This window comes from Sceloporus occidentalis, unplaced genomic scaffold, assembly GCF_023333645.1.
Source record: "Sceloporus occidentalis isolate IW3139 unplaced genomic scaffold, rSceOcc1.0.p SCAF_29, whole genome shotgun sequence".
Classification (NCBI taxonomy): domain Eukaryota; kingdom Metazoa; phylum Chordata; class Lepidosauria; order Squamata; family Phrynosomatidae; genus Sceloporus; species Sceloporus occidentalis.
In genome coordinates, this window is record NW_028317009.1 from 11,142,568 (window position 1) to 11,164,492 (window position 21,925).

General features: G+C 50.4%; 1 protein-coding gene across 1 annotated transcript; it reads left to right on the forward strand.

Moving 5' to 3' along the window:
• The first annotated feature begins 1,945 nt into the window (after nucleotides 1–1,945).
• LOC149299344 (fatty acid 2-hydroxylase-like) lies at nucleotides 1,946–13,631 on the forward strand. Its single transcript, XM_089486562.1, has 7 exons — nucleotides 1,946–2,218; nucleotides 11,208–11,300; nucleotides 12,074–12,216; nucleotides 12,568–12,674; nucleotides 12,771–12,943; nucleotides 13,181–13,433; nucleotides 13,555–13,631. Exons 1-7 carry the CDS (start codon nucleotides 1,946–1,948, stop codon nucleotides 13,629–13,631), a joined length of 1,119 nt encoding a protein of 372 aa, XP_089342688.1.
• The last annotated feature ends 8,294 nt before the right edge of the window (nucleotides 13,632–21,925 follow it).

Below are 21,925 nucleotides of genomic sequence, written 5' to 3' on the forward strand. Positions count from 1 at the left end.
CTGGCAGGCGCAGAGTATCCGGTTATACGCCGGTAATGCCGCCTGTGGGCTCCTGGCAGGCGCAGAGTATCCGGTTATACGCCGGTAATGCCGCCTGTGGGCTCCTGGCAGGCGCAGAGTATCCGGTTATACGCCGGTAATGCCGCCTGTGGGCTCCTGGCAGGCGCAGAGTATCCGGTTATACGCCGGTAATGCCGCCTGTGGGCTCCTGGCAGGCGCAGAGTATCCGGTTATACGCCGGTGACCAGCAGTGATTTGCGAGAATATGGAGGACGTGGATTTGCCGGCATACAATAAATTCAGGACGTCTCATTTTGCCGACCGCACACAGTAAAGGAATTTGAGGTCCCAGGACGAGGGCACTACAGCGCATGTTCTGCGTGCTACTGTGTGTGATTGTGTGTTACTGCGCATGTTCTGTGTGTTACTGTGTGATTGTGTGTTACTGTGTGTGATCGCATGTTACTGAGTGTGATTGCATGTTACTGAGAGTGAATGCATGTTACTCTGTGTGATTGCGTGTTACACTGTATTTCTGACACAGCCTGTCGCTCAGAACATGACAGCATCCCAACAGAGGACCGTGTTCAGAGCTAACACGTGTTGCTACACTGTATGTAGCGTGTGCAGAGAGCGAGCCGAGTGCCTGGCAGTGAACGGGTTAAGCACTGTGTGTGAATGGGGCTCTTGTCTGCAATGTGTCTGTGGGGAGGCTGCGGGGGGCTCGGGCGGTCAGCAGAACAATAGGACCCAGTAAAGGTGCGGCCGTCCGGCCCCCTCCAGCATAGGAAGCGCGATGGGGCACAGCTGCAACTGGCAAGAAACTCCCTGATTGTCCTCATACAAAACCCAGCCTGTGGCCCCCTGCTCTCCGCTACAGGCCGGGGCACAACAGGGACACCATTAACCCACCAAAGGCTGGCATGGTGTCCCACCACAGAAGACCCATGAGCCCTGACCAACTACTGTGCCAGAAATTAAAGTGGGTACATGGAGGCAGGGAGTGGGCACACGGTGACACAGAGTGGGTACATGGAGGCAGGGAGTGGGCACACAGTGACACAGAGTGGGTACATGGAGGGAGGGAGGGAGTGGGCACACGGTGACACAGAGCAGGTACCTGGAGGCAAGGAGTGGGCACACGGTGACACAGAGTGGGTACATGGAGGCAGGGAGTGGGCACACAGTGACACAGAGCGGGTACATGGAGGGAGGGAGTGGGCATACGGTGACACAGAGCGGGTACATGGAGGCAGGGAGTGGGCACACAGTGACACAGAGCGGGTACATGGAGGGAGGGAGTGGGCATACGGTGACACAGAGCGGGTACATGGAGGCAGGGAGTGGGCACACAGTGACACAGAGTGGGTACATGGAGGGAGTGGGAGGAGAATGACAGGGAGTGGGAACATGGAGACAGGACCACATCCACGAGCGTCACACACCCATTATGTGTCAGGGGACATGTAGTCTGCCCTGAGGGAATTACCCCCCAGTGTCAGGGGCATGTAGTCTGCTCTGAGGAAATAACCCCCCAGTGTCAGGGGGCATGTAGTCTGCTCTGAGGAAATAACCCCCCAGTGTCAGGGGGCATGTAGTCTGCACTGAGGAAATAACCCCCCAGAGTCAGGGGGCATGAGGACTGTGCAGAGGAAATAACCCCCCAGTGTCAGGGGGCATGAGGACTGTGCAGAGGAAATAACCCCCCAGTGTCAGGGGGCAGTGTCAGGAGGAATGCTGTCCTCCCTGAGTGGAATCACCCCCGTTGGGGTGCCGCTGTTAGGCAGTTCTTGCCCCTTTCGCTGGCTCTTTCCGCAGCGTTGCCGCCAGGGGGCGGTGCTGGGCGTGCTGCTCTAGGCGTGTGTATGCAGATGAGGGGGCGTGTCCCGCCGGTGCAGCTCCCGGGCAGTCGCACGGTAGGCTCGCTCTCTTCTCATTCGGCTCGATGGCTGCGCGCGGGGTATCAGCTGCAGAGCTGCGGGGCAGGTGCTGGGTTCGCAGGGGCAGAAAAGTCTATGATGTGTCGGAGTTTGTGAAACTGCACCCCGGGGGGGAGAATCTGCTGCTGGGCCGGACTGGGAGCGATATCCAAGCGGACTTAGAGGGACCCCCACACCGGCATTCGGGGAATGCCCTGCGCTGGCTGGAGCAGTATTATGTGGGGCAATTGGAGGAAGATGCCCCGCAGGAGCAACCACGGGGGGGCGCAGAGAACCAGGTGAGACACAGGGGCATTTAAGGTAGTAGGGTGATTGCTTCTATATACTGTGGGGCAGGGGCATTTAAAGAGGGGTACAGGTAAGTGCTTACATATACTGTGGGGCTGGGGCATTTAAAGAGGGGTACAGCACACTGGCAGGGGGGCAGTAAACTGGTGTGTGCCTGACCGGAGCATGCGGAAGGCACAACCTGGCACTGAGTGATAACAGGGGCAGCTCCTGGTTGTGGTAGCTGAAGGGCAGTGGGGATGATGCAGTGGATTTCCACTCAGAGTGGGTGCTCTGTGACCTTTTAGCAAATTTTGGAGCAATAGGTAGAGGTGTCACCTACTGGCCACTGCGTTAGGAGTTTTAGCAATAAACTCTAATCCAGCTGGTGATAAACCGAGGGTGATCCTGCCATACAGGTGAGCAGTGGATATGCTTGAAGAGTGTGAAGGAATAGTGTGATACATAAGTATCAGAGCATGACAGGTAATAGTGTAAAACAGGTAAGCACTGAGTATGTTAGAGGGTGACAGATGTTACACATTTGAGGACTGGGTGTGATGGAGGGTGACAGGTAATAGTGTTACACAGGTGTATGAGAGAGTGACAGGTAATAGTGTTACACAGGTGTATGAGAGAGTGACGGGTAATAGTGCAACACAGGTGTATCAGGCAGTGACAGGTAATAGTGTTACAAAGGTAAGCCTGGGGTGTGTAGGACGGTGACAAGTAACATTGTTACACAAGTGAGGACTGGGTATGTTACACAGGTGACAACAGGGTGTGTCATATAGTGACAGGCAACAGTGAGACAGGTGAGCATGGGATGTGTTGGAGGGTGGCAGATAACAGTGTTACACATGTGAGCATGAGATGTGTCGGAGGATGACAGGTATCAATGTTACACAGGTGTATCAGAGAGTGACTGGTAATAGTGAGAGAGATGTGAACATGGGTTGTGCCGGATGGTTCCAGGTAATAGTGAGACAGGTGAGTATGGAATGTGTTGGAGGGAGACAGATAACAGTGTTACACAGTTGAGCATGGGGTATGTCGGAGGGTGACAGGTGAGCATGGGGTGTGTCGGAGGGTGACAGGTGAGCATGGGGTGTGTTGGAGGGTGACAGGTGGGCATGGGGTGTGTCGGAGGCAGTGACAGGTGAGCATGGGGTGTGTCGGAGGGTGACAGGTGAGCATGGGGTGTGTCGGAGGGTGACAGGTGGGCATGGGGTGTGTCGGAGGGTGACAGGTGAGCATGGGGTGTGTCGGAGGGTGACAGGTGGGCATGGGGTGTGTCGGAGGCAGTGACGTGTTGAGAAGGTGGTTTCAGGAAGAAATTAGTGACGGATACAGGTGGGTACAGGGTGGGGTGGGGGTGCCTAGTTTAACCCTGATGTCTTCATTAATGATCACAAAACTTTATTTGGTTGCTGGGACTGACACATGCCATCCAGATTGTGCTTTTAAAGAATTGACCTGTATTTCATAGAAAGACTAGTGAAGGCGTAAATAGAATTGTGGAGCGTCACAGGGGTAGACCTTTGCCTTGGGTCCACGAATGATCTCACCTGGTATGGATAGTAAGTGGTCAGCCATGGGCTCATTAAACATGTTGAATGGTAGGATGGGCCCCCGAGGGACTGCAGCATAAGCCCAGGTACACTGAAGCGCCATTTACACTTATCTGAGCCTCGGCAATTAGCTGCATTGGGGTGCTCAATGTGGGTCTGCACCCCGAGGGGATCAGGTAACGAAAGAGAAAAGCGAGAGACACCAATGCTTAGTAGAGAATGCAAGGCGACAATGGTCAGATGTCGGTGTGAGAGTTTGAATCATGGAAAGAACAGGGTAATAGAGAAAAAAAAAATGTAATATATTTTTATAAAAACATAACAATAAACAAATAATAATAACAATTTTGTATAAATAATATTATTGTTAGTTAATAAGACAAAAGATGTATGAAACTGCGCCCCTGACGCGTCACCGTTAGTCACTGGCAAGTGGAACTGTTTGAGCAAAGTATTATTGTCGATTGCGGTGTAATATAGAGACGTTTGCTGCACGTGATGCCATCTTGTCGTATTGTACACTAACCAGGCACTATGCATGTGTATGTCGTCAATATATCTGATCAACCCCCCTCACTAACATTAACCCACTCCTGCATGTGTTGTTAATGGACCACCAATACACTGCATGTGCTATCGGTGTATGTGACCACGGGCCTACTTGTGTAAGTCTTGACAGTGAATGCCACCAACTGGTCTATGTGTCACCAACATACGTGACAAACCCCTTACAGACATATGTGCTCCTTATATACCTGACCAAGGGCCACTCGTATAGGTGTTGCTTATGTACTTGATCAGTGTCCCAGTTGTGTAGGTCTTCGATGTAGAGCATCTGACTAATGCCCCACTTTTACATGTGTTGACCATGTACCTAACCAAATGCCCCCCTGCGTCGCGGGGACTTGTTGAGGTTGCCCCTCATCCTACGTTAGAGGATTTGAGAGACATGAACGTGGGTGAAAGGCCACCGAACCTGGTATTCCAGATCCCCGAGATCAGATAAAACTCTTTACAGAAATCTGATGCCTGCAAACAGGCGGCCCTACTGTCCTGTGACAGAGCCGTTTACAGCACCTTATCGCTGCCCTTATCTCCTAACTGCCCTCTGCCCACCACATGCTTCTCTCCTCAGCCATTATCACCTTTTTTCTGTTCACGTCTCCCAGATGTTACCTGCGCAGCTCCTATTCGGCCCTAAACGTCACGTTCTCGCTAAACCCCCCGTACAGGCGAGCTTACAATCTACCCTCCTAGTACCTGTCACCGAAGGCCCCCAGGGCCCTGGGCTTCTGTGGGTTAGCCCCCTTCCTACAGGCTACGGGCCCTGGCCTTGGAAGGGGTTCTGTTTTTAGGGAGGTGGGTACAGGGGGGGTCCATTAGGACTACTTCTTCCTCCTGGTACAGAGTGCCACGTTTTCCCAAGTACCAGAAATTCTAAAGACTGTGGAGCGCGGACACAGATTTGGGGTTCCTGCATTTTGGGGGGGTTATGTGTGGTGTTACTCTCCATCAGGTCAGGACTTACAGGACAGAGACCTCTATGACCAGTATTTGCACCAGGATCTGATATCCAGCAGGATTCGGACAGATGTCAGGGAACCAGCCGTGTTTACCATCTTCCCCGCGGACTACAGCAGCAACCCGCCACTGGGCGGAGATGGGCCTTGTGCAAATACTGAGCCGTGGACGTGATGGAAAACTATGTGTGTTTGGCTGTTACTATAGTAAGTAAAGTACCGGCTCGTACCGTTTAAATACCTCGCGTGTTTCTCATTAAACGGAGTCCCTATTTTACCCTCTAGTTCTGTCTGGTTCTTGGGGTAGTATGCGAAGAGCTCTGCTCGTTTAACCCTTCGTATGCTGGACCTCTGGGTCCTGTCCTGGGTTTAAGGAGCAGCTACCAGGACCAGTACCCACAGTCTGTGTTCTTGAGGGGAGCCTCCTGGCCACCCACCTTCCGTATCGCCCTCGCGACTATCCCCCCCAAGCAGCCCCTCTCCTCCGCTCGCCCTCGGCTTCCCAATGGATTGCACGCTGTAGTTACTTTGCTCTTCCTCTTTGTAACTGCGCCGCGGAATGTGTTGACGCTCTAGAAATAAATGTAATGGATAGAAGATTGGTAACAGTTTCATGGGAAAAAAAACGTGATCTCAGCCGGGACGAGGACCGAGTGACGTTTAATCACTGATGTGCGTGAAAGGTTGGTGCACGAGGCCACTGGTCCGAACCCAGCCACACCAACATGTGTTGGAATATTACGGGGTAATTGCTGAATCCTGCCCCGCTGGTGTGTGCGTCAGTAGTCTCTTCCCCCGTACACAATCCATGCAGGTGGAAATCCGTTAATGACGGACTCTTTCCTCCCCGATTCCTGTCGATTTTCCCCATGAGTGCTCCGGAGTGGTGCCGTGTGGCTCATGGCCGAGTATCTCGTACGTTGCGCTTCGTGCAGTATTGCGATCTGCGTGCAGCCATTACTTTGCTCGGTGTCCCACACAGACCTCCTTGTTCGCAGTGATGAACGGCTGCCTGTTTTCCGGCACTGAATGCCGTGCATTGTTACGGGAGGCAGAGCTGATTTCTGTGTCGCTGACGGTACCCGTGAAAGCACAAACCGCTCCAAACGTGGGCAGTGCGGTCATCCGATGGTCTTTGCCGTTATTGTCGGAGGGCTTGGGCTTCTCTCTCTCTGTTCACGCTTCGGTGTCTGAGTGTCGTGGCGTTCCATGTGCTACGTGCAGGGGTATTAGGGCTCCGAAGGTTCCTATGTGCGGGGTAGTTAGTGTAAGCGGTTCAGTAAATACCCCTCTGATCTGCACCAGCGAGATCTCCCTTTTTTTTGGATTCTCCCCCAGTTAAGATATTAAGTGTCAGTGAGAGTCTAAGGGACCACAAAGACCCACCAACAAAGGGTATTAAAGTATCTTTTAACATGCATTCTCTTCTTGCCCCCAAAAACACTTACCTGCCAATCACTTGCAAGAAAGCACTGCCACCCAAATCGAGAGGAGCGCTTCCTACGCACGTGGCCTTCTTAGAATGGGGGGTCAGGGAAAGAGGGCACCACAGGCTGGTTGCCCTGTCTATAACGATCAGTCACCCCCATTGGTGCGCGATGGGCTTTGGTGGCTCTTTAATCCAAGACTTGGAAGAACGGATGATGTTAAAGAGCCGTTAATGACCATGTGCTTGTCTCGCGCACGGAACGTCTCTCGGTCGTCTTTAAGGAAATAAGTAGGTTTTTGCTAAATAAGGAACCTAGATTCTGTGAGAATGGCGGACATTCTTTATGGTCCATCTGTTCTATTAGTTATTCCGTTATATTTGCAACATTTGACTTATTCCGGGAAGTGATTTTTACCGTTACACTGGCCTGCCTATCCTTGGGGGCTGATAATTGAGATCATTGTATGGGATGGGAGGTAGCATCACGTCTCAGCACAGGAACTAACCTTCACGGGCCCAACCAAAGGTAATGTTATTACCCCAGGGACAGTTATTTGGGAAAACATGCCGCCGGTATCCAGTGAGTTTCCGTTATGGTCTCGTTCATCGTCACCGGTCAGCACCGTATTGCTGGATGTTCTTCTCAGACGGAGCCCATTAGGTCAGCTGGGTGCCGTAACTCCTTTACCTGCGAGGTCGTCCTCCGATTCCTTCACGAGATGTCATTGTTTATTACAGACACACACAAGAACTTATTAGGCATTACCAACCATTCATACTTACAACCAGGGTCTATGTGAAATTCACTAAGTGCGAGCCAATCAGAAGAGTAGGAGAGGACCCTGACAATAACCCCACGTTACAACCAGCAGAGCTTCTTCTGCTCTCCCAGCTCATAAAGACACTTTTAATTTTGGCATCTTGACATTTTTGGGGGCAAATGTAAGACACGAGCACACTTTATATGATGCGTTTCTGAGATATCACAGAATCACAGATATCACAGTCATCAACGACAGGAAAACTCTGCGGTTGCTCAATGTTAGAAATGTTAGAAAGCGCTTGTGACTTCCAGCAAATGCCCGGCAGCATATTAAAGGAAGTCGCCGAGGAGAACGAGGGCCGTAACGCTGAGCTCCTTACTTACTGTAAGCGGAATACGGAATACGGGCGCATGTCTTTTTTCAGCCTATATAACTATGTAACTGTGAGATGGAGAGTAAACATTGTATCAGTTACATTATTCCGGGGATGTCTCGCACGCACTCAGTGTTATCGCGCAGCACGCACACTCCGGTCGCTGTGAGTTGCAGCCCAAGTGGCAGCTGGCCACCGGATGCAGTCTCTGCAGGGGATCAGGGAATGAGATATCGGCGATCAGCTCTGGGGGGTTATATTACTGTATACAGCGCTGGGGGTTATATTACTATATACAGCGCTGGGGGTTATATTACTATATACAGCGCTGGGGGGTTATATTACTGTATACAGCGCTGGGGGTTATATTACTGTATACAGCGCTGGGGGGTTATATTACTGGATACAGCGGTGGGGGTTATATTACTGTATACAGCGCTGGGGGTTATATTACTTTATACAGCGCTGGGGGTTATATTACTGTATACAGCGCTGGGGGGTTATATTACTGTATAGAGCGCTGGGGGTTATATTACTGTATACAGCGCTGGGGGTTATATTACTGTATACAGCGCTGGGGGTTATATTACTGTATATAGCGCTGGGGGTTATTACTGTATACAGCGCTGGGGGTTATATTACTGTATACAGCGCTGGGGGGTTATATTACTGTATACAGCGCTGGGGGTTATTACTGTATACAGCGCTGGGGGTTATATTACTGTATACAGCGCTGGGGGTTATATTACTGTATACAGCGCTGGGGGTTATATTACTGTATACAGCGCTGGGGGGGTATATTACTGTATATAGCGCTGGGGGTTATATTACTGTATACAGCGCTGGGGGTTATATTACTGTATACAGCGCTGGGGTTATATTACTGTATACAGCGCTGGGGGTTATATTACTGTATACAGCGCTGGGGGTTATTACTGTATACAGCGCTGGGGGTTATTACTGTATACAGCGCTGGGGGTTATATTACTGTATACAGCGCTGGGGGTTATTACTGTATACAGCGCTGGGGGTTATTACTGTATACAGCGCTGGGGGGTATATTACTGTATACAGCGCTGGGGGTTATATTACTGTATACAGCGCTGGGGGTTATTACTGTATACAGCGCTGGGGGTTATTACTGTATACAGCGCTGGGGGTTATATTACTGTATACAGCGCTGGGGGTTATATTACTGTATACAGCCCTGGGGGTTATTACTGTATACAGCGATGGGGGTTATTACTGTATACAGTGCTGGGGGTTATATAACTGTATACAGTGCTGGGGGTTATATTACTGTATACAGCGCTGGGGGGTTATATTACTGTATACAGCGCTGGGGGTTATATTACTGTATACAGCGCTGGGGGGTTATATTACTGTATACAGCGCTGGGGGTTATTACCGTATACAGCGCTGGGGGTTATTACTGTATACAGCGCTGGGGGTTATATTACTGTATACAGCGCTGGGGTTATTACTGTATACAGCGCTGGGGGTTATTACTGTATACAGCGCTGGGGGTTATTACTGTATACAGTGCTGGGGGTTATATAACTGTATACAGTGCTGGGGGTTATATTACTGTATACAGCGCTGGGGGTTATTACTGTATACAGCGATGGGGGTTATATTACTGTATACAGTGCTGGGGGGTTATATTACTGTATACAGCGCTGGGGTTTATATTACTGTATACAGCGCTGGGGGCTATATTACTGTATACAGTCCTGGGGGGTTATATTACTGTATACAGCGCTGGGGGGTTATATTACTGTATACAGCGCTGGGGGTTATATTACTGTATACAGCGCTGGGGGTTATTACTGTATACAGCGCTGGGGGTTATATTACTGTATACAGCGCTGGGGGGTATATTACTGTATACAGCACTGGGGGTAATATTACTGTATACAGCGCTGGGGGTTATATTACTGTATACAGCGCTGGGGGTTATATTACTGTATACAGCGCTGGGGGTCATGCTCGGGGGAAATGATATTTTTAGCGGGTCACACTGTGTGATTTCATCTTTTTTTAATTATCAGCTATTTCCGCGCGTTTCACAATACGACAGCCGGTGGGGAAACGAGTCCGGGAGCTTCAGCTGCTCTGTGTTCTAAACACAAAATGAGACACTGAATATGTAATTAAACAATTATAAGGTGTAACATATTACAAAATACCCGCCCTGAAATATTCTGTGCCACCCCCCCCCCCCCGGGTCATGTTCATGTTTAGAACCCTTTGGATTTCTAAACACACGCACATGTGAGTGCGTGTGCCCGCGGTGCGTGTGATCAGTGTACGGGGCAGACACACGCCTGTCCCCCCTGTAACAGGCTCCATCTTTGGACGGGGCTGATTGGCTGGGCTGCGTCACGGCCGCCGGGTATCTGCAGGTCTAGAAGATAGTTAAAAATTGATTAGAGAGCAAATACGAGGTCCCCTCAGTGCCTGGTACAACGGTCACAAGGACGTCAGGGCAGGCGTCCTCTGAGCGCTGCGGGGATTAACTCTTCCATCCACCGCCTTGCGCATGACCTTCCCCAACGAGCCAGCAGAGCTTGGATACGACTGCTTGATTTCTTAAGAGTCAATGTACTCCATAGCACCGTGTGGGGCTCTTCAGTCCGTCAATGAGCCGCTTACCTTACACCCAATAGCGTAGGGACTTGTAACACAGGGGTCCGGGGCAGCTGTACATGTTTAACATGGGGGATACTAGAGAGAGGGAGTGAGGGCACCTATATATTGGCGCATTCGAGCCGTTCTGCATGTTGGGGCCGGTGATGTTGGTCAGCCGTGCAGTGATTGCGGCTACTTGGTCGGCATAATACCCCCCCCCCCCCCCGCCGCAGCGAGCTGACATTTCATCCGACAGACAATGTAATACGTGGGCTCCGCTCTTATAGCGTGACTGCCGCCCCACGGCGAAGCTGCGTCTGCGGAGTGGGAGCTGGAATTTAACAAATGTTAATAGTGCTGAGCTGGCCCTGGGGAGTTTGGGGACAAAGAATAAAGAATGGGCAGAATGTAAAGAGGTTTTATTTAACCCCTGCGGGGATGCAGAGTCTCTCCCGTACCCAGGAGTACGCCGCCCTACCAACAGGCAGCCATCGTTTATATCGCAGTCGCTCAGCATAGCAATCCTTCGCTAAACACACAGATACAGGAAAGTACCCGGCACTCGTGCTTCCCTTACATGCGCAATAGTTCATGTGTGTATACGAGGCGCGTGTGTCTGTGACAGATCTGGGTGCGGGAGTGTATACGTCTACACCACACAGTCTTTGGGAAACACGGTCCTAATTGTTTCGTGTCTGTTTTCCCCCTTTAGCACGTGAGAGCGAGGGCAAATCAGTACAGTCCTGCCACAAGCCGTGCGAGCTGGGAGTCCGAAATGCAGTTCAAAACGCTGAACCCAAAGGAGGTAGGTCTGTGCCGAGCGTCCATCATGGCGGCAGGTTGGGGAGCGAGTTGGCTGAAGCCGGTGTCTGCTGGGACGCCTTTTGCTCCGGGAAGCAGCTCGCAGGCACGTAGAGATGTTCTATCCATGCAGGTTCCCATCGCATGTCCTGGAGAGTCCAGCGTGCCGGCTATATATATCTTAGCGGAGGGCACAGCGGGACCCCAAATAAACCCATGTCAGTCCCTCCACGCCCCATGTGTAAGCGGCCCCTTATTCTGGAGTTGAGACAGTTGTGTCTGGGGTAAGGGTCGCTGCGGTTGCTTATGTCAGGCGCATGCACAGATCGCATTGATAAGAGCCCAGTACAAAGGTTTTTTTTATTGATGCTCTCCTCGGTTGTTTGGAAGCTCGGTGGGGGTGCGTTTCTCCCTTCCCCCTCCGTGTGTTCACTTATTTCTGAGCAGTTTTATGATTAATATATTTTTCCCTTGATGTATCTCCGGCCCGTATCCGCTCAGTCGGCTGCTTCTCGTATTCGCCCTGCTGTTTAATCTTCTCCTCCGTGACATTTTAGTAACGGAGTAAACACGGAAATACAGTTTCACCGCCTGGCGTTAATTCTCACTTATAACTGTGAGACATTTCCTTTATCCAGTGTATAAAGTGCTGGTTTATTGGAAGCCATTTTTACGTAAAAATGAGGATTTGGTCAATTACCTTCCAATCTCCGAACTCTCTGAAAATGAAAATCTCCAGAAAAACCGTACATTAACCAGATGGTGTTCCCTCTCCAGGACCTGGTGGACTGGGAAAAGCCGCTGCTCTGGCAGGTGGGCCACTTACGGGAGAAGTATGACGAGTGGGTCCATCAGCCGGTGAACCGACCCATCCGGCTCTTCCACTCAGACTTCGTAGAGTGGTGTTCGAAAACCTCCTGGTAACTATTTGCTGGGGTGGTCTGAGCTGGGGGCACCTGGGCAATCTCTGGCAGTATGAGCGGCCGTTCCTTCTTAGTGAGCCTCGCTCCTGTACTCATTGAGTCAGAGGGCAACATGTCAGCCCCGCACCGAAGAGCCCTAAAACAAGCCACGCCGACAGGCGAGCGCCCGTCTTCTCCTAAGGACCCTTACCTGTCCTCCCATTAGCACGGGAGAGGGCATATGTTCTAGTCCATTCATCCATAACAGGTGATTAAACAATAACATGACGCGGGCAGCTCTCGTGCCGATATACCGGCAGCAGACGCTTGCGGGATATGAAGGGTTAACCCTTTCCTCCCCGCGTACAGGTACATCGTGCTGGCAGTGTGGGTCCCAGTGGTTGCGTACTTGGTCTGGTACTGCCTCACCGAGCTGGCCCAAGGAGAAACAAGACTCTTCTCTTCATTCACAACAGGTAATCGCCAAAGGAGCGTTCCTTCTCTAAGTGAAGGTCTCTGCTTCGGGGATGTATTTCGGGCTCACGTGACAATGTGTATTAATTTATTTTCAGATTATTCCATTCACGTCCCAATCGTATGCTTCTTCCCTCTCTTCCTGACCGGGGTAATGGTTTGGACGCTCATGGAATATGCCATTCATAGATACGTCTTCCACATGAATCCTCCGGCCAGCAACTACTTTCTCATCACCCTGCACTTCATGCTACACGGACAGCACCACAAAGTAAGAATCTCACTATATGAGGGATGACCTGCAGTGATTCACTGAGGAGTTCATCCAGATCCAGTCAGCCTGCTCTGCAACATTGTAGCAAATGTTCTTTAACAACCGAAGACAATGGTCACGGTCGCTTACATTGAGAATGATTGTCTTACGAACGATTGTATGGGGCCAGTGCTGGATCCTTACACTTTACTGCAGGGGCCGCGTTTGGAAGAGTAATGTGTCTTATTTCCACAGGCTCCCTTTGACAGCTCTCGGCTGGTCTTCCCCCCGGTCCCAGCGTCGTTCGTGATTGTACCGCTTTACATCATCCTGCAACGAGTGCTTCCCCCGCCGGTGGGGCTCTCGATCTTTGTGGGTGGACTATTCGGATACGTGGTGTACGACATGACGCACTACTATCTGCACTATGGTTCTCCTGCCAAAGGATCCTACCTGGCCTGGCTAAAGTCCTACCACGTCCGCCATCATTTTGAGCACCAAAAGTTAGGTATGGGCCCAATTTTCCCTTGGTTTTGTCATACATGTTCTGACTGGATCTTGATGAGTGAAAGAGGTTGTGTTGTCTGCCATTAATCTACTCCAAATAATAAGTTTGCTCCCCTCCCCAGGATTTGGCATTACCAGCACGCTATGGGACCGGCCCTTTAACACTCTCATCCCTGAAGATTCGGTTAAGGATCAATAGTCTCTGCTCTACAGAATCTCCAACTCGTCAAGGAACTCTGCTGACTACATTCATACTGGGGGAGGAAAGAACTGTTCTCGTTCAGTTTGTTTGCTTTTATGCGATTTCAGTGTTTTTTTCCATTGATCCCGCGTGGTATGGAGGCACAGAAAAAAATATATAATTATTTATTTAAAAATAAAAAGAAATTGGAGTGCGTTTCGGGAGTTCCACATCCTTCTCCCAGCTGCCTGTGGAGCCGCGCTGCTATCGGCCATGGATACATTTTTCTAGAATCTCATCATCTCACACGTGACGTTAACGATTACCTTTGCTACTCCCAGTCTGTGAAAAGGCCTAAAGTAAAATCCAGAATGTGTATAAATACCTGAAAATAAACTAACTTTTTTTTTTAAATTCGTCTACCTGAAGTCCTTTGTTACTTAAGCATGTCCACCCGTGGCGAGAAGGATGGATTCTGGTGAGCAGCGGGTGTTTTTCTAGAGATGACTGAAATCTTCCAATTATAATATATATATATATATATATATATATATATATATATATATATATATATAACTCACTAATGAGGGCAGAGTCAGATTGTGAATGGTGCAGTTTGTAGGAAACGATACTGACTTGTAACCACCATAAAGACAAGACTTGTGTATCTTACCAAACCGGTTGCTCCTCACAGAATGAAGATTACTAAACAAAGGTGTTTGTTAGGAAACTAAGAGCAAAGTTCATTCTCGTGGAAGGTGTAGCCATGTGAACTCAATGCAAACATACCATAAAATTATATTTTAGAAGCTTCCTATCTGCTAAAGAGCTCTTACATACCAGAGAGTGGCAGGTAAGACGAGAACAAAGGCTGAGCCTTAACATCGGGAAAAACGGGCGACTAGACGGGCCAAGTAGGGCCGATCTGCCGCCAGGTTCTCTATTAGAAGGAGCCTTAGCTGCCTACTGTTCTAGGAATCCCCTGATAATGGACCCAGTCCTTACAGATTACATCTCTGCTGGGAGTTGCTTCATACCTAACGCCTCGAACGATGGCACGGAAACCTGACACCATTAAAGAATCCTGCAGAATGGCCTCTGAGCCCTTCATTCACACGCTCTGTGCAGTTTATGCGAAAGAATACTGGATCGCCTGCTAGCAGTAACTGCTCATATTTCCTGAAGTGCCGGCTACATGGGTGTGAACCGATACCGACAATCACTTTGACATAAAGAGCCTCTCTTGTCACGAAGCTCTCGCAGAGAGCGCGTAGTGACCTAGGGCTCTCTGCTCGCTGACACGTGACGGTAGCCGGCACTTATCCCTTCCCAGTGTGTACCGTATAGACGTGTCGCAGGGACGTCTCCGAGGATGCCATCTAATAACTGGGCATCGGGACCACCCCTGAACAGTCTGTCGTTTTCTATGAATGTCAATGTTACCTTTTTCTTAGAATTTTGGAGCATTTCACAGATAAATAGGTAGCATTCATTGAAAACTAGAGACGGACCGAAACCCTGACCGGCTCCATCTTCCCCATTGATGTGAGCCGCTCGCCCCATGTAATCTGCCCGCGTCTCGTCTTTACATTCGATGACATGCCGTTTGCTGCTTAGCGTATGGTTTCCTTAGTGGATGTCAGTGTGCGTCTGTATCTGTCGGGGCGGAGTACAGACACACTGCCGGCTCCAATCCCTAGGACTACACACGTCAGTGGATACAGTTCTCGGGAGCACAGGCAGGGCACAGGGTGGCAATGCGCCATGGACGCCCCTTCCATATATATATATAGGGCATTTATCTCCTCTGTACCTGCCTGGGGGGCCACATAAAGTTCAGGTTTCCTGCAATACATTAAATATGGCGTACCCTCTCCAATCACTTATCCATTTTAGCTCCGGCGTTCCTTCCATGTTTAAACGAGAAGTAACAATTCCATAGACCAGTCACTAAATGTAATGCCCGGGGCAGAGGGAGCTCCGGGCAGCTCAAGGTCAGAAGCGTAAATCTCATTATACAAGCGGGCAATAAATCTACTTTCTGCAAAAAGATGGTAAATAATTACCCTCTATTGCCACCTGCTAAGCTCATTACCAGGGAACGTCCACTAAGTTTATGGTGGATATTTCAAAAGGCCGTGCGCTGAATTCCTTGCGGCGCTGCGTGTTAACCCTTTATCTCATGTTACGGTAAAGTGTAACAAGGAATTGCTCTGCGTTTGCTGTAGTGAGTGATGGTGATATGATGGACTTCTGTACTTAACGTACGCTGATCAGAACCAAAGCACCTCCGCAATGCTCATCCCTCAACATTCTGCACCAATTGCCCTTCCCATTCAGTGGGGCAGGAGACACCCCCCCCCCAGCTACTCTTGCATTAGACTGAAATTATTGTATTACGTGGCCAAAACAGCTTTAGACCTCTGGCCATCATATGCTGAACTTGCATGTTGTGTTCTAGGCTTCATACCCATACTCTGGACTCCTGGAAGGGCCCGGGGACTGCTGGGACTAGGCTTGCCCTGCGCCGGATCCACTATTTCTTGCAAAAGACCATTAGTCTTTTCCAGAGGTGGAACCGGGAGCCATGCTTTGTGTGTCTGGGTTTCCTCCAGATGAGCTTCTACTGGAGCCAACCTAGCCGCAACTCACTGAGCGAGACGTCACAGAGATGACTGCAAAAGGACTGCGGTATCCACTGTGTCCAAGCTTACTTAAGCCTGCGCTTGAAACCTCGTCCTTTTACAAAACCACAAGTCCATTTTATGGCCTGGTCTTGGTAATCCCGAAAGCATGCGCGTCTTTGCCTTTGCATGGACTTTATCCCGTGGCATTGATCTGCACCTGCTCCGCTGTTTGCTCTGACTAATCCACATGCTGATCTCTCCCACCTACAGCCAATGGCCCAGTACCCCGATCAAGTCACGCCTGGAGCTGAGTAACAATACAGGGCCCCATTCATTCATCTGGGAGCCCCCAATGGGCCCAACAGGAAAACGAGCCGTGTTAAAGCTGCAGGGGATGCCGCACGAGGCCCAGGGACCGGAGACATGCGTAATACAGTCACTAATTTCGATATCACACGGTGTGTGGCCGCGTGAGCGCCTCGGCGGACATATGTAGTTCCCCATTTCTCGATGTGTAAGCTGTAGAGTCTACTCAGTCGCTGGGCGCGCCACCCTGGGTTTACTACTCGGCCAAAGATAAAAGAGGCTAAAAGACGTGGGTCACCGATACTAATACCTGACAGCGAGTCATATCTCTGTTTACTCCACAAACCAATAACCCATTCATTTCTTATCACCCCTGTCCCCCATGCACAATGTGCCCTGCCCTATGAATACCTGCACGATGACACGTTGCTTCTGGGGAATGCCCTGATGGAAAGGTTGCGCACACCCTGCATCCATTACCACGGAGCCAACAACCTCATGTACACCGGATGTTAACACCACCATCTGGCTCTCTGCTGTGGCCATGGAACTCTTTCGTCTTTAGTAAATCTCTCTCCCCAAAGAAAACCCTCATTATTACACCTTGGCCATAGAAGGGCCCGATCCTTAAATACGGATGCAGACTAGCAGAAAAGAGCCTGCAAGGCCAGTATCTACAAGACACGTCTTCTAAAACGGCAGCGGCTAGGGGACGGTCAGCTGAGCTTTACATCCTGGACCCATATAGGCTGTTTGCTATATACACCAATCAGCTATAACGTTATTACCACCTGCCTAATATCGTGTCAGCCCCCTTTTGACCCATCGACGCATGGACTCCACAAGACCTCTGAAGCTGTGCTGTGGTATCCGGCACCGCGGCGGTTAAGTCCTGTAAGTCGCGATGTGCGGCCAGGACAGGCCTTTGGGGTGTGTGACCTGTGCGACCGCACAGGGCGCCACACTCCAGGGGGCGCCACCGCGGGGTCCGCCGCCGCCACGGGGTCCGACGCCACCGTAGCGTACCTAGCGCGGGGGGGGGGGGGGGGCGGTCCGCATCCTCATCAGGGGGGCACCCGGCACCTCTCCAGAGACGGACAGTAATGTCTGGCGCTGGAGGAGCAGGCTCGCAAGGGAGCGGTATCGGAGGTCTTTAAGCCGCGCCCACTGCCGTCCGTGCCCTCTGACCCGGAAGAAGACTGAAGAACTGAAGAAGAGGAGAGAAGAGAAGGAAAAGGACCTGTAAGGTGAAAAGAGGAAAGGTAGGAAAGCATTCAGTGAGAGTGAGAGTGGAATGGTATATGTGTGGATTAGTGTATGTGTGGATTAGTGTGTGTGGATTGGTATATGTGTGGATTGGTATGTGTGTGGATTGGTATATGTGTGGATTGGTAAATGTGGGTTGGTATATGTGTGGATTAGTGTATGTGTGTGGATTGGTATACGTGTGGATTGGTATACGTGTGGATTAGTGTATATGTGTGGATTGGTATACGTGTGGATTGGTATGCGTGTGGATTGGTATGCGTGTGGATTGGTATGCGTGTGGATTGGTATGCGTGTGGATTGGTATACGTGTGGATTGGTATATGTGTGGATTGGTATATGTGTGGATTGGAAAGTGTGTGAGAGTGATGGGTGTTATGCTGTACCATTTCCAATGTCTTTTTCAAGATCTAATTATGCTCTAAAAGTACATCATAACTCCCATCACTCTATACTGTTCCATACAGTGGCAGAGCTGGGAGGCAGAGGCCTTGCACCCCCACCGCAGGACTCCTGAAAGGTAAGTGAACTTCAAAGAGGGAAAGGGTAGATAGTTAGGAGGGGGTAGATAGGGAGAAGGGAGTGAGACAGGGGAAAGGGGGTAGATAGGGAGAAGGGAGTGAGAAGGGGTAGATAGGGCAATCATACTCCTATCATGCCAAGTCTGCGAGTACATCCTGGAATCTGGGTATGCCTGGGCATGATAGGAATGTGATTGCTGTTAATTATATATATATATATATATATAATATTGTTATTTAATTGACAATGAAGTGGTAGGCCTACACCACATCAATGTTTGGCGTAGTATATAGTGATTGGGGTTTTGTTACAAGTTTTTATTCCTTTCTTTTTTTGGGATGGGGGGGCGCCAGAGAAGTAGTCCGCATTGGGCACCAGAACACCTAAACCCGTCTCTGGGTGCGCCCGTTCTCCAGGTAAGCGACACACCCGACCATCCTCGTGATGTAAAAGAAAACATGATTCATCAGACCGGCCGCCTTCTTCCATCGCTCCGTGGACCAGTTCTTATGCTCACCTGGCCATTGTAGGCGCTTTCAGCTGCGGAGAGGGGTCAGCATAGGCACCCTGACTGTTCTGCAGCTACGCACCCCCATACGCAACAAACTGCGATGCTCTGCGGCTCCGCTGCCCTGTACGCAACAAACTGCGATGATCTGCGGCTCCGCTGCCCTGTACGCAACAAACTGCGATGCTCTGCGGCTCCGCTGCCCTGTACGCAACAAACTGCGATGCTCTGTGTTTTCTGACTCCTTTCTATCAGAACCAGCAGTCACTTTTTCAGCAGTTTGAGCTGCGGTTGCTCGTCTGTTGGAATTTGCCCACACAGGCCGGCCTTCTCCCCCCCACGTGCATCAAAGAGCCTCGGCCGCCCATGACTCTGTCGCTGCTTTTTCCTTCTTTGGACCCCTTTTGATAAATACTGACCACTGCAGACCGGACCCCCCACAAGAGCTGCCGTTTTGGAGATGCTCAGTCGTCACTCTAGCCACATAAATATTTATATATAATCTCGATGAGGCAACAATTATAGCAATGGAGTAAGTGACTCATAAGCCAGCGAGTGTTACCTGAGTGAGGCAGGGAGGATCAGCAGGCTAGGCAAGAGTTAATCTGTCTCCCTCTATAAATGATAGCATTAGAGAGTCACATCGTTAAATGACATCATGCCGTGACAGTCATACAACGGGCAGGTAGGGGCGCACTTTGCTCTGCCGGTGCACTTTTATCTTTTTGTCATGCTGACACGGGAAAAGCGGATCTCATCCCCAAGAGCTCGAGCAATGTGTGACAGACTGCTCTGACGGGCTGGGGTATCAGGTGGGACACGTTCATTGCTGCCAGTCTGGCGCCCTCTAGTGGAGTCATACTGCTAAGTGACACTTTTATTGGGCTAACATCGAAAAAGATAGAGTGACATAAGCTTTGGAGACCTTGAAAGTCTGATCCCGTGCTGCCTGCCTTGACCTATTGCCGTTTTTGCAACACTGATCCCGTGCCGCCTGCCTTGACCTATTGCAGTTGTCGTGACACTGATCCTGTGCCGCCTGCCTTGACCTATTGCCGTTTTCGCAACACTGATCCCGTGCCGCCTGCCTTGACCTATTGCTGTTGTCTTGACACTGATCCCGTGCTGCCTGCCTTGACCTATTGCAGTTGTCGTGACGCTGATCCCGTGCCGCCTGCCTTGACCTATTGCAGTTGTCGTGACGCTGATCCCGTGCCGCCTGCCTTGACCTATTGCAGTTGTCATGACACTGATCCCGTGCCGCCTGCCTTGACCTGTTGCTGCTTTCCTGGCACTGATCCCGTGCCGCCTGCCTTGACCTATTGCTGTTGTTGTGACACTGATCCCGTGCCGCCTGCCTTGACCTATTGCTGTTGTTGTGACACTGATCCCATGCCGCCTGCCTTGACCTGTTGCTGCTTTCCTGGAACTGATCCCGTGCCGCCTGCCTTGACCTATTGCTGTTGTTGTGACACTGATCCCGTGCCGCCTGCCTTGACCTGTTGCTGCTTTCCTGGCACTGATCCCGTGCCGCCTGTCTTGACCTATTGCAGTTGTCGTGACACTGATCCCGTGCCGCCTGCCTTGACCTATTGCTGTTGTAGTGACACTGATCCCGTGCCGCCTGCCTTGACCTATTGCAGTTGTCGTGACACTGATCCCGTGCTGCCTGCCTTGACCTATTGCATTTGTCATGACACTGATCCCGTGCTGCCTGCCTTGACCTATTGCTGTTGTCATGACATTGATCCCGTGCCGCCTGCCTTGACCTATTGCTGTTGTCTTGACACTGATCCCGTGCCGCCTGCCTTGACCTATTGCATTTGTCATGACACTGATCCCTTGCCGCCTGCCTTGACCTATTGCATTTGTCATGACACTGATCCCTTGCCACCTGCCTTGACCTATTGCATTTGTCATTACACTGATCCCGTGCCGCCTGCCTTGACCTGTTGCTGTTTTCATGACATCTGTTCTGTGCTGTCTGCCCTTACCTATTTGTACTGATTCTGCGTGCCCCCCTGATGTGTTGCTTCTTTATATGATTTGAAGGACTCCAGCAAAGGATCAGGACCGTAATGCGATATAAAGCAAGAGTTCATGTCAGTGATTTCACTGCCCTGGGGTCACGAAAAACAGTATGAAAAACTCCAGATTGTCAGAGGACACGTAAGGAGTACTGAAGTAAAGGGGGAATTTCCTAAATGATGTAATAACTCAGGAAGTAGGAGGAGTCATCTTTCAATACCAAGTTTGGTTACAGGCAGAGGAATTGCTTTCTTCTACCTCGCAGGGAGCAGGGAATCTCAGGTAAGATCACGCGATATGCCTTGTGATGCTGGCGTCATGCACGATCCTCGCAGGTGGTTGCAGCGCTAGTCGCAGCATTAGTGAGGAAGCCGGGTTAGGGGCACGGAGGGACGGGGCTCCTGTATATGTCTGCGTGACACTCTGTGGGGTTTATCCTACACAAGACCGTCACAGAGTGCAGCGTACACCCGGATCCTGTCTGAAAGTGAAGTTATGGGGGACGCGCGATGGATACTGTAGCACGTCTCTCTCTCTGCGTATTAACCCTTCCCAATCAGTAAACAGGAGGAGGGCTGGAGTTAGCAGACATGGCTTACATTTTGAAAGCAGAGTCTGATGCTGTTAATCAGTCATTAATATTTACATGATGTTAAGATGATATGAGGATTGTATATTTATCCATTTACTAAAACATAGAACTTACTGGCGGATCGGCCCCCGTCTAGTCACCCGCTTCTCCTGCTGTAAAGACTCAAACCTTAATCAGTCGTTGGTCTCGTCTTTGATTCAGGAGCCGTATGTCTATCCCATGCGTGTTTAATACCCTCACTGTATTACCCTCTACCACTTCTGCTGGGAGGCTGTACCATTTACATAAACCTCTCACCCCCAGGATATGGAGGCACTGGGGAATGTCTTACAGATCGCAGAAACTATCTACAGCCTTTGTGAGACGGCCAGTTCCAATAAGAAGCAATGCAATCGCTTGCAGAAGAGAATAAAGATGCTTCTGCTAACGGCCAAGCAGCTAAGGAAGCAGAGCGACAAGTCCG

Coding starts and splice junctions, on each gene's coding strand:
- LOC149299344 (XM_089486562.1), top strand. CDS start 1,946: ATGGCTGCGCGCGGGGTATCAGCTGCAGAGCTGCGGGGCAGGTGCTGG. Junction 11,301..12,073: donor AAACGCTGAACCCAAAGGAG/GTAGGTCTGTGC, acceptor TTCCCTCTCCAG/GACCTGGTGGACTGGGAAAA. Junction 12,944..13,180: donor TACACGGACAGCACCACAAA/GTAAGAATCTCA, acceptor TTATTTCCACAG/GCTCCCTTTGACAGCTCTCG.